The sequence below is a fragment of the Moschus berezovskii genome, chromosome 7 (assembly GCF_049115385.1).
Source record: "Moschus berezovskii isolate FMDL1 chromosome 7, NW_MosBer_1.0, whole genome shotgun sequence".
Lineage (NCBI taxonomy): Eukaryota > Metazoa > Chordata > Mammalia > Artiodactyla > Moschidae > Moschus > Moschus berezovskii.
Window position 1 is genome coordinate 96,472,310 of NC_142466.1, and position 15,852 is coordinate 96,488,161.

A 15,852-nucleotide genomic window follows, 5' to 3' on the forward strand; every position below is an offset into this window, starting at 1 on the left:
CTCCAGGTCCCTGAGGGGCCCTCATCTGACTGTCAACACCCCTTTGATGAGAACCAGCATGAATATCCAGCCTCATCTGGTGTACATGCAGCTGGCATGTGGTGGGTCTGTCATACTGGTTAATTAGTATCTCTTTGCTGCTGCTGCTAAGTCACTTCAGTCATGTCTGACTCTGTGTGACCCCATAGACAGCAGCCCACTAGGCTCCCCTGTCCCTGGGATTCTCTAGGCAAGAACACTGGAGTTGGTTGCCATTTCCTTCTCCAATTCATGAAAGTGAAAAGTGAAAGTGAAGTCACTCAGTCGTGTCCGACTCTTCATGACCCCATGGACTGCAGCCTACCAGGCTTCTCCATCCATGGGATTTTCCAGGCAAGAGTACTGGAGTGGGGTGCCATCGCCTTGTCCGAGTATCTCTTTAAATGCATCTTAAAAGTTAAGATGCTTTGAGTTGAGTCTTAGTGCTTTGAGTTGCCACCTTTGGTGATGACACTTTACTCCGCCTAGGAAATAAGCAAACAACTTGCTCCAAGGCCATAGGATACTTCAGGATTCATTCAGTAAGAGTCTGTTTAACTACAATGAGGTATCACCTCACACTGTTCAGAATGGCCATCATCAAAAAACGTCTACAAACAGTAAATACTGGAGAAAGGGGAACCTTCTTGCAGACTGGTGGGAATGTAAATTGAAGCAGTCCACTATGGAGAACAGATTTCTTGAAAAATCTAGGACTAAAACTACCATATGGGCCAGCAATCCCACTATTAGGCATAAACCCTGAGAAAAACCATGATTCTAAAAGACACATGTGTCCCAATGTTCATCGCAGCACTATTTACAATAGCCGGGACATGGAAACAGCCTAGATGTCCTTCGACAGATGAATGGATAAAGAAGTTGTTGTACAAATATACAATGGAATATTACTCTGTCATAAAAGGAATGAATTTGAGTCAGTTCTAGTGAGGTGGATGAAGCTAGAACCTGTTATAGAGAGTGAAGTAAGTCAGAAAGAAAAAACAAATATTGCATATTAACACATATACATGAAATCTAGAAAAATGGTGCTGATGAACCTATTTGCAGGGCAGCAGACATAGAGGACAGACTGGTGGACACAGCAAGGGAAGGGACAGGGTGGGATGAACTGAGAGAGTAGCACTGAAACTTACACATTACCACATGTAAAACAGCCGGTGGGATTTTGCTGTATGACGCAGGCAGCTCACCTCACAGCTCTGTGACAACCTAGATGGGGTGGGAGGGAGGGAGAGGTGGAGAGGGAGGTTCAGGAGGGAGGGGACATGTGTCCCCTAAGGCTGATTCACGCTGATCTATGGCAGAAACCAACACAACCTTGTGAAGCAGTTATCCTGCAATTAAAAATAAATACATTTTAAAAAGAGTCAGTTTAAGTCCATTTTTAAGGCTCATGGGATCTTAGAGGGATTCCATTGTCATGTTAAGATTTTCCTCCAAACTCTATTTCCCAGTTGAGTTCAAAGTTGGTATTTTATAGACTCTCAAGCAATTGAAAAGCCATCAAGTTGAATTTAAAAAATTTTAAATGGATTTAAAAATAGAACTTTTACTTTTGCAGAGAATAAGCTATTAAGAAATGGATCCCTGTGGTGAAGCTGTGTGTCTGGGAGCTCCTGGGATTAAGCTGCAGGCAGAGCTGCCAGGACATGTTATGAAAGCCACCTCCTTGGCCCCCTCTTCTTCCCTAGGCTGCGGGGTTTCACCCTCAGGAACAAGGAGCCTGGGTAGCTCCAGTGTCTGCCTCTAATGGGCCTGTGTCCCTTGCTCCCACAGCTTGTCACATTCTGGAGTGTTGTGATGGGCTGGCCCAGGATGTCATCGGCTCCATCGGACAAGCCTTTGAGCTCCGGTTTAAGCAGTACTTGCAGTGTCCTTCCAAGATCGCTGCTCTTCACGACCGGTGAGTAGTGCTGTGACACCATTTGCAGTGGCCTGTCTGTATTTTCTGACCTTTCCTCTTAAAATGACTTAAAAGGAGAAAAACCACAAAACAGCTCTCTGAGGAGTGCTCTGAACAGACTGTTAATCACAGGGTTTCCTGGGCCTGGAGACACCTGGTCAGGGGGCTCAGAAAACCGACAGATGGAAGCTGACATATGGGTGATGCTCCCAATGTTTAGAAAAACATTTCCTTGAAACTATAGTGACAGTAGCTAAGGTTACAAAAAAACATTGTGATATGTTTTTATTCTGTTTCCTCTGCAAGCATGTGATGTTTCCCTATGTTGTCTTCTTGGATCGGCATCACCCCGGGTTCTACCTGTCCTGTTGGCCTCATCATCAGGGTTAGCCAGAGTCCTGATTCAGAGGCTCCTGTCATGAGGCACCATGCTTGGGATGACCAGTATGGTTCTGCTTTATTGGACTTTGTAGCTTTCAGGCTCAATGGCTGTAGGGCCCTGATCTTTGTCTCAGCAGTTTTTTTCTGTAGGTAGAAGACTCTTGAGAGTCCCTTGGACTGCAAGGAGATCAATACCAGTCAATACTAAAGGAAATCAACCATGAATATTCGTTGGAAGGATTGACGCTGAAGCTGGAGCTCCAGTCCTTTGGCCATATGATGCTAAGAGCTGACTCATTGGAAAAGACCCTGAAGCTGGGAAAGATTGAGAGCAAGAGGAGAAGTGGGTGACAGAGGATCAGATGGTGGGACGGTATCACCAACTCAATGGACATGAGTTTGAGCCAACTCCAGGAGACAGTGAAGGACAGGGAAGCATGGCGAGCAGCAGTGCATGGGCATCACAGACAGATGGACACACTTACTGACTGAACAATAAGTTTTCTCTGTAAAATAGGAATAACAGTAGCTTGCAATATTTTAAACATTAAGTTCAGTTCAGTTCAGTTGCTCAGTCATGTCTGACCCTTTGTGACACTATGGACTGCAGCATGCCAGGCTGCCCCGTCCATCATCAACTCCTGGAGATTGCTAAAACTCAGGTCCATCGAGTCAGTGACACCATCCAACCATCTCATCCTCTGTCATCCCCTTCTTCTCCTGACTTCAATCTTTCCCAGCATCAGTGTGTTTTCCAATGAGTCATTTCTGCATGTCAGGTGGTCAAAGTATTGGAGTTTCAGCTTCAGCATCAGTCCTTCCAATGAATATTCAGGACTGATTTCCTTTAGGATGGACTGGTTGGACCTCCTTGCAGTCCAAGGGACTCTCAAGAGTCTTTTCCAATACCACAGTTCAAAAGCATCAATTCTTTGGTGCTCAGCTTTCTTTATAGTCCAACTCTCACATCCATACATGACTACTGGAAAAAAACATAGCTTTGACTATATGAACCTTTGTTGGCAAAGTAATGTCTATGCTTTTTAATATGCTGTCTAGGTTGGTCATAGCTTTTCTTCCAAGGAGCAAGTGTCTTTTAATTTCATGGCTGCAATCACCATCTGCAGTGATTTTGGAGCCCAGAAAAATAAAGTCAGCCACTGTTTCCACTGTTTCCCCATCTATTTGCCATGAAGTGATGGGACCAGATGCCATGATCTTAGTTTTTTGAATGTTGAGTTTTAAGCCAGCGTTTTCACTCTCTTCTTTCACCTTCATCAAGAGGCTCTTTAGTTTCTCTTCACTTTCTGTCATAAGGCTGGTGTCATCTGCATATCTGAGGTTATTGATATTTCTCCTGGCAATCTTGATTCCAGCTTGTTCTTCATCCAGCCTGGCATTTTGCATGATGTATTCTGCATATAAGATAAATTAGCAAGGTGACAATATACAACCTTGATGTACTCCTTTCCCAATTTGGAATCAGTGTGTTGTTCCATGTCCAGTTCTAACTGTTGCTTTCTGACCTGCATACAGATTTCTCAGGAGGCAGGTAAGGTCATCTGGTATTCCCATCTCTTTAAGAATTTTCCACAGTTTGTTATGATTCACACAGTGAAAGGATTTAGCATAGTCAATGAAATAGAAGTAGATGTTTTTCTGGAATTCTCTTGCTTTTTTGATTATCCAGCGGATGTTAGCAATTGATCTCTGGTTCCTCTGCCTTTTCTAAATTCAGCTTGAACATCTGGAGGTTCTCAGCTCACGTGCTGTTGAAGCCTGGCTTGGAGAATTTTGAGTATTACTTTCCTAGCCTGTGAGATGAGTGCAATTGTTCAGGAGTTTGAGCATTCTTTGGCATTGCCTTTCTTTGGGACTGGAATGAAAACTGACCTTTTCCAGTCCTGTGGCCACTGCCGAGTTTTCTAAATTTGTTGGCATATTGAGTGCAGCACTTTCACAGCATCATCTTTCAGGATTTGAAATAACTGAACTGGAATTCCATCACCTCCACTAGTTTTGTTCATAGTGTTGCTTCCTAAGGCTCACTTGACTTCTCACTCCAGTTTGTCTGGCTCTAGGTGAGTGATCACACCATCATGGTTATCTGGGTCATGAAGATATTTTTTGTATAGTTCTTCTGTGTATTCTTGCCACCTCTTCTTAATATCTTCTGCTTCTGTTAGGTCCATACCATTCCTGTCCTTTATCGAGCCCATCTTTGCATGTAATGTTCCCTTGGAATCTCTAATTTTCTTGAAGAGCTCTCTAGTCTTTCCCATTCTATTGTTTTCCTATATTTCTTTGCATTGATCGCTGAGGAAGGCTTTCTTAGTTCTCCTTGCTCCTCTTTGGAACTCTGCATTCAGATGGATATATCTTTCCTTTTCTCCTTTGCCTTTTGCATCTCTTCTTTCTTCAGCTATTTGTAAGGCCTCCTCAGAAAACCATTTTGCCTTTTTACATTTCTTCTTCTTGGGGATGGTTTTGATCACCGCCTCCTATACAGTGTTACAAGCTTCTGACCATAGATCTTCAGGCACTCTATCTGTCAGATCTAATCCCTTGAATTTTTTGTCACTTTCACTGTATAATTGTAAGGGATTTATTTGATTTAGGTCATACCTGAATGGTCTAGCGTTTTTTCCCTACTTTCTTCAATTTAAGTCTGCATTTGGCAGTAAGGAGTTCATGATCTGAGCCACAGTCAACTCCTGGTTTTGTTTTTACTGACAGTATAGAGCTTCTCCATCATTGGCTGAAAAGAATATAATCAACCCGATTTCAGTATTAAACACCTGGCGACGTCCCTGTGTAGAGCTGTCCCTTGTGTTGATGGAAGAAGGTGTTTGCTATGACCAGTATGTTCTCTTGGCAAAAGTCTCTTAGCCTTTTCCCTGCTTCATTTTGTACTCCAAGGCCAAACTTGCCTGTTACTCTAGGTATCTCTTGACTTCCTACTTTTGCATTCCAGTCCCCTATGATGAAAATAAACTTTTTTGGTGTTAGTTCTAGAAGGTCTAGAACTGAGTTTAAATGTTTCATTTAAACATTAAACGAAATAGTAAATGTAAACAGGAATTGTGAGAAGTTTAGTTTATTATAAAAAATGTTCAGCGTCTACTCTTGAGTTTCCTTAGGAGATAAGAATATTCCATGTAGCACTAAAAAGAAAGTAATGAGGCATATTGGTCATTCAGTCACTTCTCTGACTGAAAGCTTATTACAGTGGTATGTTCACTGTCAATAAAAGTTAATTTCTCCTGAATTTACTTTTCCTCCAACTTCTATGACCGTATTCTGGACTTAGTTGTGAAGGCATTATACTCCTCTGTCTTCATTATCTCTCTGAAGTCTTCATCTTTCTTGAAAGAGATTTAAAATTTTTTTTTTCATCCACTGGAAAATTTCTTTTAAGGTGTTCATTCTGGGGGTGCCTATGAAGGTCCCATTTTTCCTGGTTGACAAGGACTTTGGCAAACTCATATAAGCTGTGTGAAAAAAGAGTTAGAAAGTAGTGGGGACCCTATAGCCCTTGGCAGGACAGTGGGTGAACAAAGTTCTAAATTTTATATTATAATGGAATATAGTCATTAAACAGAATTCATCAGTATATGTGTATTTTCAAAATGAATCTCAAACATTTTAAATGAAGTAAAAAAGGATATGAACCATTTATGGAAATTTAAAAAACACATAAATGACTGTATATGTAGCTTATGGATAAATGCACGTGTATAAAGAGTATAAAAACATGCATGCAAGAATATTACATACCAACTCTAGGACATTTGAGGATGACAGGGACATGTATGCATGCATGTTCAGTCATGTCCAACTCTTTTCGACCTCATGGGCTGTAGCCCGCCAGGCTCCTCTGTCCATGGAGTTTCCCAGGGAAGAATACTGGAGTGATTGGCCATTTCCTACTCCAGGTGATCTTTCTGACCCACGGATCGAACCTATGTCTCTTCCTTCTCCTGCATTGGCAGGCAGATTATTTACCACTGTGTCACCTTGGAAGCCCAAATTTTTGTACGTAGAAGCTAGGTGCATGCATGCATACTAAGTCTTGTCCGACTCTTTGTGACCCCATAGACTGTAGACCACCAGGCTCCTCTGTCCACGGGATTCTCTAGGCCAGAAGACTGAAGTGGGTTGCCATTTCCTCCTTCAGGGGATCTTCCCAACTCGGGGACTGAACTCGCGTCACCTATGTATCCTATATTGACAGAGAGCAGACTGGGAAAACGACAAGGGCTTGAGGTGGGCTCTAACTGGTTTTGTTAAGTGTATCTCTTCCCTAACATTTTATAAGAACAGTATTCCCGTATGTAAAAAGAATTTTGCAGTGAACACCTGTATAACCAACCACCTAGATTCTACTATTAACATTTTACTGTTAACATCACATACTTATTCATCCAATATGAGTCTGACAAATTTTGTTTCTTTAAAAAGAAAGGAATCAAATATAGCAAAATGTTCACACTTGTTTAATCTCAGTGGTGGATGTGTGGGTGTCTTTTATATTAATTTAACTTTTTTGTACTTTCAAAATGTTACATAAAAGTCAAATAAATACTATTAAATTAGTATGTACAAAATGAGTGGGGAGAGTTAATTGAACTACATGCTTCTCTGGGCATATACTTAAGGTGTGAAGTCCTTACATGTTTCTGTATAATAAAATTTGAAGAAGTTTTGGGGAAAGAAAATGAAGTAGAGAGATCTTCTCTATTGAGAAAATTTTGAATCCAATATGCAAGTAATGGTATGAAATTTCTAAAGGAGAGCATCAGCCAGGGGTCCTGTGTTCCCTGGCATCATTCTCATCTGGTCTGACAGGCTGCTTGTGTCCACTGAACAGGTCTGAGACCCATCAGGTGGGAATGTGCCACCTTCTGGCCCTGCTGGGGCCATGAGAGAGCACATCTTGCCTCCAGCTGCCACACTTTTTCCCCTCCCCACCCTTTTCCAGAGACCTTGGACTGCAGAAGTCACTGGCCCATTTTCCTTCTAGATTTCCCAGAGGCCAGCAAGACAGGAGGTTCTGTTTGTGAGCAGTTCTCCTTGGGTTTGCTTCTCGCTTGCTCAGGCCATTTCTCTTCAAATTGGGAATGAGCTGGAAGTGTGAGGATTTGGTATAATCAGCTTCTTTGTACATATTCCTCAGAGTAGAGTTGGGGACAGATGAGTGTGGAGTGAGTGTGGTGGCGTTAGGGCCCAGTAAGCTGCCCCAGCATCTCAAAGTTTCAGTTTGGTGCACATGGCTTCCTCTCTCTTCTCTTGCTGCTTGTGGTTGGATGACTTTATTTATTATTCATGAATTATTTTTTGCTCATTGTATTAATTATTGGGAGACAGACTCTGTATCTGGAATCATCACCCATCTCCAACTGGAAATCAAAAATAGTGCTTTTAAATGAATGGAATTTTTGGTATGGTCTGATTTTCCTTAGAAGATTTTTCCTCTGATTTTTCTTGCCAAAATCCAGGGTCATTTTCAACACAAAACCAGAGAAAATGTAGTCAAATCTCTTTTGATTATTAAAAAAAATTTTTTGATAATTTATGATGAAAATACCCTTTTAGAATACATAGTTCTGTAGTATTTAGTACTGTCAGAGACTGTATAACTATCATTCCTATATAATTCCAGAACATTTTCATCACCCCAGCAAGAAACTCCATACTTACTAGCAGTTAATTCCCCAACTTGCAATCTTCTCTCCCCAGACAATCATTGCTCTACTTTCTGTCTTCGTTGATTTGCCAGTTCTGGATATTTTATATGAATGGACTCATACAATGTGTACTTGAGTTCTTTCACTTATTGGAGTGTTTTCAAGGTTAAGCTATGTTGTAGCATGTGTTAGTATGGCATTTTTAGGTTTGAATAATATTCTTTTGCATACATTTGTTACCTTTTGTTTATTCATTCCTTGGTTTATGGATATTAGGGTTGTTTTTACCTTTTAGTTCACGTGAATTGTGTTGCTGTGAATATGTGTACAAGTTCTTGTGTGAACAGATGCTTCAATACTCTTGGGTATATAACTAGGAATAGAATTGCCTAGTCATATGGTAACTCTGTGCTAAAGTTTTAGAAAATGCCAAACTGATTGCCAAAGTGGTTGTACCATTTTACATTTTCACCAGAATGTATGAATTTCAATTTCACTGATATTTGTTATTGTTCATCATTTTGATTTTAGCTATTCTAGTGAGTACAAAGTGGTCTCTAATTGTGATTTTGATTTGCATTTTCTTGATGACTATTGATGTCAAGCATCTTTTCATGTGCTTATAAGCTATTTGTGTATTTTATTTGGAGAGATGTCTGCTCAAATCCATAGCCTATTTTAAAACTTATAGTTGATTTACAGTGCTGTATTACTTTCTGCTATACAACAATGTGAGTCAGTTATACATATATATATATATATATATATATATATGTATATATGGGCTTCCCTGGTGGCTCAGAGGTTAAAGCGTCTGCCTGGAATACGGGAGACCTGGGTTTGATCTCTGGGTTGGGAAGATCCCCTGGAGAAGGAAGTGGCAACCCACTCCAGTACTCTTGCCTGGAGAATCCCATGGAGGGAGGAGCCTGGTAGGCTACAGTCCACGGGGTCACAAAGAGTCGGACACGACTGAGCGACTTCACGATGAGACGACGATATGCATATATCTCCACTTCTTTTTAGATTTTCTTCCCATGTAGGTCATTACAGAGTACTGAATAGAGTTCCCTGAGCTATACGGTAGGTTCTTGTTCGTTGTCTATTTCATATACAGTAGTGTGTATATGTTAGCTCCAATCTTGCAGTTTATCCCTCCCTCCCTTCCCCTCCCCACCATAAGTTCATTTTCTGCATCTGTGACAATTTCTCTTTCATAAATAAGTTCATTTGTACCATTTATTTGTTAGATTCCCGTGTATAAACAACATCATATATTTATCTTTATGTGTCTGACTTACTTTACTCAGTGCTGAGTAATATTCCATTGCATATATGTGCCACATCTTATTTATTCATTTCTCTTGTCAATGGACATTTAGGTTGATTCCATTTCCTAGCTATTGTAAATAGTGCTGTAATGAACATTGGGGTGCATGTATTATTTCAGATTATGATTTTTCTCTGGATATTTGCCTATCAGTGAGATTGCTGGATCACATGGTAGCTCTATTTTTAGTTTTCTAAGGAATCTCCATTGTGTTCTGCATTGTGGCCGTACCAATTTACATTCCCACCAATGGTGGAGGAGAGTTCCCTTTTCTCCACACCCTCTAAAGCATTTATTGTTTGAAGAATGTTTGATGATGGCCATTTTGACTAATGTGAGGGGAAAACTCATTGTAGTTTTGATTTGTATTTCTCTAGTAATTAGTGATATTGAGCATCTTTTTGTGTGCTTCTTGACCATCTGGATGTCTTCTTTGGAGAAATGTCTTTTTAGACATCTTTGATTGGGTTGTTTGTTCTTTATAATGAGCTGCATGAGCTGTTTATATATTTTAGATTAATCTCTTGTAGGTTGCTGTGTTTGAAAATATTTTTTCCCATTCTATGGGTTTTCTTTTCATTTTGTTGATAATTTCTTTTGCTGTGCAAAAGCTTTTAAGTTTATTTAGGTCCCATTTGTTTATTTTTATTTTTGTTAATCTTGGAGATTAATCAAAAAAGATCTTGCTGTGATTTATGTCAGAAAGTGTTCTGCCAATGTTTTCCTGTAAGCATTTTATAGTTTCTGGTCTTTCATGTAGGTCTTTAATCCATTTTGAATATATATTTGTGTATGATGTTAGAGCATGTTCTAATTTCATTCTTTTATATGTAGTTGTCCAGTTTTCCCAGCTCACTTATTGAGGACACTGTCTTTTCTTCATTGTATATTCTTCCCTCCTTTGTCATATTAGGTGACCATAGGTGTGTAAGTTTATCTCTGGACTTTCTTTCCTGTTCCACTGCTTTATATTTCTGTTTTTGTGCCAGTACCACATTGTTTTGATTACTGTAGCTTGGTAGTGTAGTATGAAGTCAGAGAGACTCATTCCCCCAGCTCTGTTTTTCTTTCTCCAGATTGTCTTGGCTCTTCAGCTCTTCAGTGTCTTTTGTGTTTCCACACAAATTGTAAAATTTTTCTTGCTGTAATTCTGTGAAAAATGTTATTGGTAATTTGATAGACATTTCATTGAATCTGCTGATTGCTTTGGGTAGTATAGTCATTTTGACAATGTTGATTCTTCCAATCTAAGAACATTCTCCCTCTGTTTACATTATCTTTAATTTCTTTCATCAGTATCTTATAGTTTTCTGAGTATAGGTCTCTTGCCTCCTTAAAGCAAGGTTTATTCCTAGGTATTTTATTCTTTCTGATGCAGTGATAAATAGGATTGTTTCCTTAGTTTCTCTGATCTTTCGTTGTTAGTGTATTGGAATGCAAGAGATTTTTGTATATTAATTTTGTATCCTGCAACTTTACTGAATTCTGTTCTGGCAGTTTTCTGGTAATATCTTTAGGACTTTCTATGTATAGTATCATGTCATTTGCAAACAGTGACAAATTTGCTTCTTGTTTTCCAATTTGAATTCCTTTAATTTCTCTTTTTTTCCCCTCTGATTGCTGTGGCTAGGACTCACAAACTATGCTGAATAAAAGTGGCAAGACTGCACATCCTTGTCTTATTCCTGATCTTAGGGGGAATCCTTTCAAATTTTTCACTGTTGAGAATGATATTTGTTGTGGGTTTGTCATATATGGCATTTATTATGTTATATTATCTCTATCTTACTTTCTGTAGAGTTTTTCTCACAAATGGTGTTGAATTTTGTCAAAAGCTTTCTCTGCCTCTGTTAAGATGACCATATAGTTGTTGTTCTTTAGTTCATTAGTATGGTGTATTATATTGATTGACTTACATGTGTTGAAGAATCCTTGCATCCCCAGGATAAATACCACTTAATCATGTGTATGATCCTTTTAATGTATTGTTGGATTCAGTTTGTAAGTATTCTGTTGAGGATTTTTGTGTCTTTGTTCATCAATGATATTGGCCTGTAATTTTCTTTTTTTGTGTGATATCTTTGTTGAGTTTCTGTATCAGGGAGACAGTGGCCTTGTAGTATGAGCTTGAGAGTATTCCTTCCTCCATAACTTTTTGGAATAGTTTGAGAAGGATAGGTTGTAACTCTTTTCTAGATGTCTGATAGAATTCATCTGTGAAGCCATCTGGTTCTGGACTTCTGTTTGTTCAGTTCAGTTCAGTCGCTCAGTCGTGACCGACTCTTTGTGACCCCATGAATCACAGCACGCCAGGCCTCCCTGTCCATCACCAACTCTGGGAGTTCACTCAAACTCATGTCCACAGAGTCGGTGATGCCACCCAGCCATCTCATTCTCGGTCGTCCCCTTCTCCTCCCGCCCCCAACCTTTCCCAGCATCAGAGTCTTTTCCAGTGAGTCAACTCGTCGCATGGTCTGTTTGTTGGAAGTTTTTAAATCACAGTTTCAATTTCAGTGACTCATGTGTTCATATTCTCTATTTCTACATGTTTCAGTCTTTGAAGGTTGTCCCTTTCTAAGAATTGGTCCATTTCTCTCAGATTTCCCATTTTACTGGAACATAGTTGCTTGCAGTAGTCGCTTATGGTCCTTTGTGTTTCTGTGGTGTCTGTTGTAGCTTCTCCTTTTTTCATTTCTAATTTTATTGATTTCAGTCCTCTCCTTTTTTTCTTGATGAGTCTAGCTAAAGGTTTATCAACATTATCTTCTCAAAGAAACAGCTTTTAGTTTCATTGATCTTTGCTATTGTTATCTTTGTCTCTATACCATTTATTCCTGTTCTGATTTTCATGACTTCTTTCCTTCTTGAGGATTATTGAGGTTTTGTTTGTTCTTCTCTCTCTAGTTGCTTTATGTGTAAATTTAGATTGTTTACTTGAGAGTTTTCTCATTTCTTGAGGTAAGATTGTATTGCTATAAAGGTCCCTCTTAGAACTGCTTTTGCTGCATCTCACAGATTTTGGATTGTCATGTTTTTGGTGCCATTTGTCTCTAGATATTTTTTGGTTTCCTCTTTGATTTCTTCAGAGATCCATTGATTGCTTAGTAACATATTGCTTAATTTCCATGTGTTTTTTTTTAGCAATTTTTTTTTCTGTAATTGATTTCTACTATCATAGCATTGTGGTCAGAAAAGATGATTAATATGATTCAAATTTTCTTGAATTTACCAAGTCTTGATTTGTGGTCCAAAATGTTATCTATCCTGGAGAATGTTCCATGTGCACTTGAGAAGAAAGTGTATTCTGCTGCTTTTGGATGGAATTTCTTATAGATATCAATTAAGTCTATCTGATCTAATGTGTCACTTAAGGCTTGTGTTTCTTTATTACTTTTCTCTATGCATGATCTGTCCATTGGTGTAAGCAGGTGTTAAAGTTCCCCAGTATTATTGTGTTACTGTTGATTTCCCCTTTCATGTCTGTTAGCATTTGCTTTAAATATTGAGGTGCTCCTATGTTGGGTACATATACATTTATAATCTTGGATTGATCCATTGATCATTATATAATGGCCTTCTTCATCTTTTGTAACAGTTTTCATTTTAATGTCTATTTTGACTGATATAAGTATTTCTACTCCGGCTTTCTTTCCACTTGCAAGGAATGTTTTTTTCCATCTCCTCAGTTTCAACCTGTATGTGTTTCTAGGTCTGAAGTGAGTCTCTTGTAGACAGCATATATATTGGTCTTGCTTTTGTATCAATTCAGGCAGTCTGTGTCTTTTGGTTGAAGCATTTGATCCATTTACATTTAATGTAATTATTGATATGTATGTTCCTACAACCATTTTCTTAACTGTTTGTTTTTGTAGTTCTTTTTTCTTCACATCTTCTTTTGTTCTCCTGTCCTGTGGTTTGGTGACCATCTTTAGTGTTGCGTTTGAGTTGCTTTTTCTTTTTTGTATGTGTATCTATTGTAGTTTTTGTTTGCCGTCACCAGTTCTGATCAAGCAGTCTACATATGTACAGAGTCTATATATGTACCAAGTCTCATGTTTTAGGTTGCTGGTCTCATTCTACCTAGAGAAGTTTGTTGGCATTTATTGTAAAGCTGGTTTAGTGGTGCTGAATTTTCTTAGCTTTTGCTTGTCTGTAAAGCTTTCGATTTCTCCACCAAATCTAAATGATATCCTTTCTGGATAGAGTATTCTTGGTTGTTGGTTTTTTCCTTTCATCACTTGAAATACATCATCCCACTCCCTTCTGGTGTAGAGTTTCTGCTGAAAAATCAGCTGATAACCTTATGGGGATTCTTTGTATATTACTTGTTGCTTTTCCCTTGTTATTTTTCATATTTTTTCTTTGTCTTTAATTTTTGTCAGTTTGATTAATATGTCTTGGTTTGTTCCTCCATGGTTTCATCCTGTATGGGATTCTCTGCACTTCCTGGACTTGAGTGAGTGTTTCCTTTCTCATGTTAGGGAAATTTTTGACTATAATATCTTCAATTATTTTCTCAAGCCCTTTCTCTTTCTGTTCTCTGTCTGAGACCCCTATAGTGTGAACGTTGGTGCATTTAATACTGTCCCAGAGGTCTCTGAGAGCACCTTCATTTCTTTTCATTCTTTTTTCTTTATTCTGTTCTGTGACAGTGATTTCCATCACTCTGTCTTCCAGCTCACTTACTTGTTCTTCTGCCTCAGTTATTCTGCTGTTGATTCTGTCTAGTCTATTTTTCATTTCAGTTGTTGTATTATTCACTTCTGTTCATTTGTTCTTTAAGTCTTCTAGCTCTTTATTGAACATTTTATATATATTCTTCATCTGTACCTCCACTCTTTTTCAGAGATTTTTGGATCATCTTTACTATCATTACTATGAATTCTTTTTCAGGTAGATTCCTATCTCCTCTTCATTTAGTTGTTCTTGTGGGTTTCTATCTTGCTCCTTTGTTCGCAACATATTTCTCTGTCATCTTATTTTGTATAACTTCCTGTGCTTGTGGTCTCCTTTCCACAGTATTGTATTGTATTTCAGTATTGTGTTTCCTCTTGCTTCTGGCATCTTCCCACTAGTGGATGAGATTTGTCTAAGGGCTTGTGTAGGCTTGCTGGTGGAAGGGACTGGTGCCTGCCCTCTTGTGGGTGGAGCTGGTCTTGAACCTCTGAGGGGAAGGGCCCTTAGTCCATTTTTAAGATTGCATTATTTGTCTTTTTATTGTTGACTTGTAGAAATTCTTTATATATTCTGGATCCAAGTCTCTTTCCAGATATATAATTAGCAAATATTTTCTCTTATTCTTTGTGTTGTCTTGCATTTTCTTAATAATGTCCTTTGAAGGACCATAGTTTTTAACTTTGTTGAGGTCCAAGTAATTTACTTATTTTCTCTTTGGTTGCTTTTGCTTTTGATGTCATGTGTAAGAAACCATTGCCTAATCCAAGATCATGAGGATTTACATCTATGTTTTCTTCTAAGTTTAAGCTCTTACATTTTGGTCTTTAATCCATTTGAGTTAATTTTTGTATATGGTGTGACTTAAGGGTCCAACTTTCACAAATGACTATCCAATCATCATAGCACCGTTGTTGAAAAGACTATTGTTTTACATAGTGAATTGTTTGGGCATCCTTGTTGAAATCTATTGACTATAAATGTATGGGTTTATTTATGGACTCTTAATTCTGTTCCATTGATTTATATGTCTATCCTTATGCAAGTACCATATAGTCTTGAATAGTATAGCTTTATAGTACTCTTGCCTAGAAAATCCCATGGACAGAGGAGCCTGGTGGGCTGCAGTCCGTGGGGTCGCTAAGTGTCGGACACGACTGAGCAACTTCACTTTCACTTTTCACTTTCACACATTGGAGAAGGAAATGGCAACCCACTCCAGTGTTCTTGCCTGGAGAATCCCAGGGACGGGGGAGCCTGGTGGGCTTCTGTCTATGGGGTCGCACAGAGTCGGACACGACTGAAGTGACTTAGCAGCAGCAGCAGCATAGTTAGTTTGAAGTGAGGTAGTATGTGTCCTCCAACTACATTCTTCTTTATTAACATTTGACCCTGTTCACTATTCTGGACCTCTTGCAGTTTCAAATGAATTTTAGCATAGCTTGTTTATTTTTACCAAAGAAGACAATTGTGATTTTGATAGAAATTATCTTAAATCTGAGAGTTGGACTGTGAAGAAAGCTGATCATGGAAGAATCGATGCTTTTGAACTGTGGTGCTGGAGAAGACTCTTGAGAGTCCATTGGACTGCAAGGAGATCCAACCAGTCCATTCTAAAGGAGATCAGTCCTGGGTGTTCATTGGAAGGACTGATGTTAAGCTGAAACTCCAATACTTTGGCCACCTCATGCGACGAGTTGACTCACTGGAAAAGACTCTGATGCTGGGAGGGGTTGGGGGCAGGAGGAGAAGGGGACGACAGAGAATGAGATGGCTGGATAGCATCACTGACTCAATGGACATGAGTTTGAGTGAACTCCGGGAGTTGGTGATGG

The 15,852-nt window shown here is 39.0% G+C and overlaps 1 protein-coding gene across 3 annotated transcripts in view; it reads left to right on the forward strand.

Annotated features, from left to right (window-relative positions):
* The window catches only part of SHC3 (SHC adaptor protein 3), a 177,560-nt gene that overhangs the window by 134,434 nt on the left and 27,274 nt on the right, over positions 1–15,852 (forward strand). For all 3 annotated transcript variants that reach the window (XM_088837733.1, XM_088837734.1, XM_088837735.1), the window contains one exon: positions 1,819–1,945. In XM_088837733.1, the coding sequence (XP_088693859.1) occupies positions 1,819–1,945 (127 nt within the window). The remainder of the gene's footprint in view (positions 1–1,818; positions 1,946–15,852) is intronic.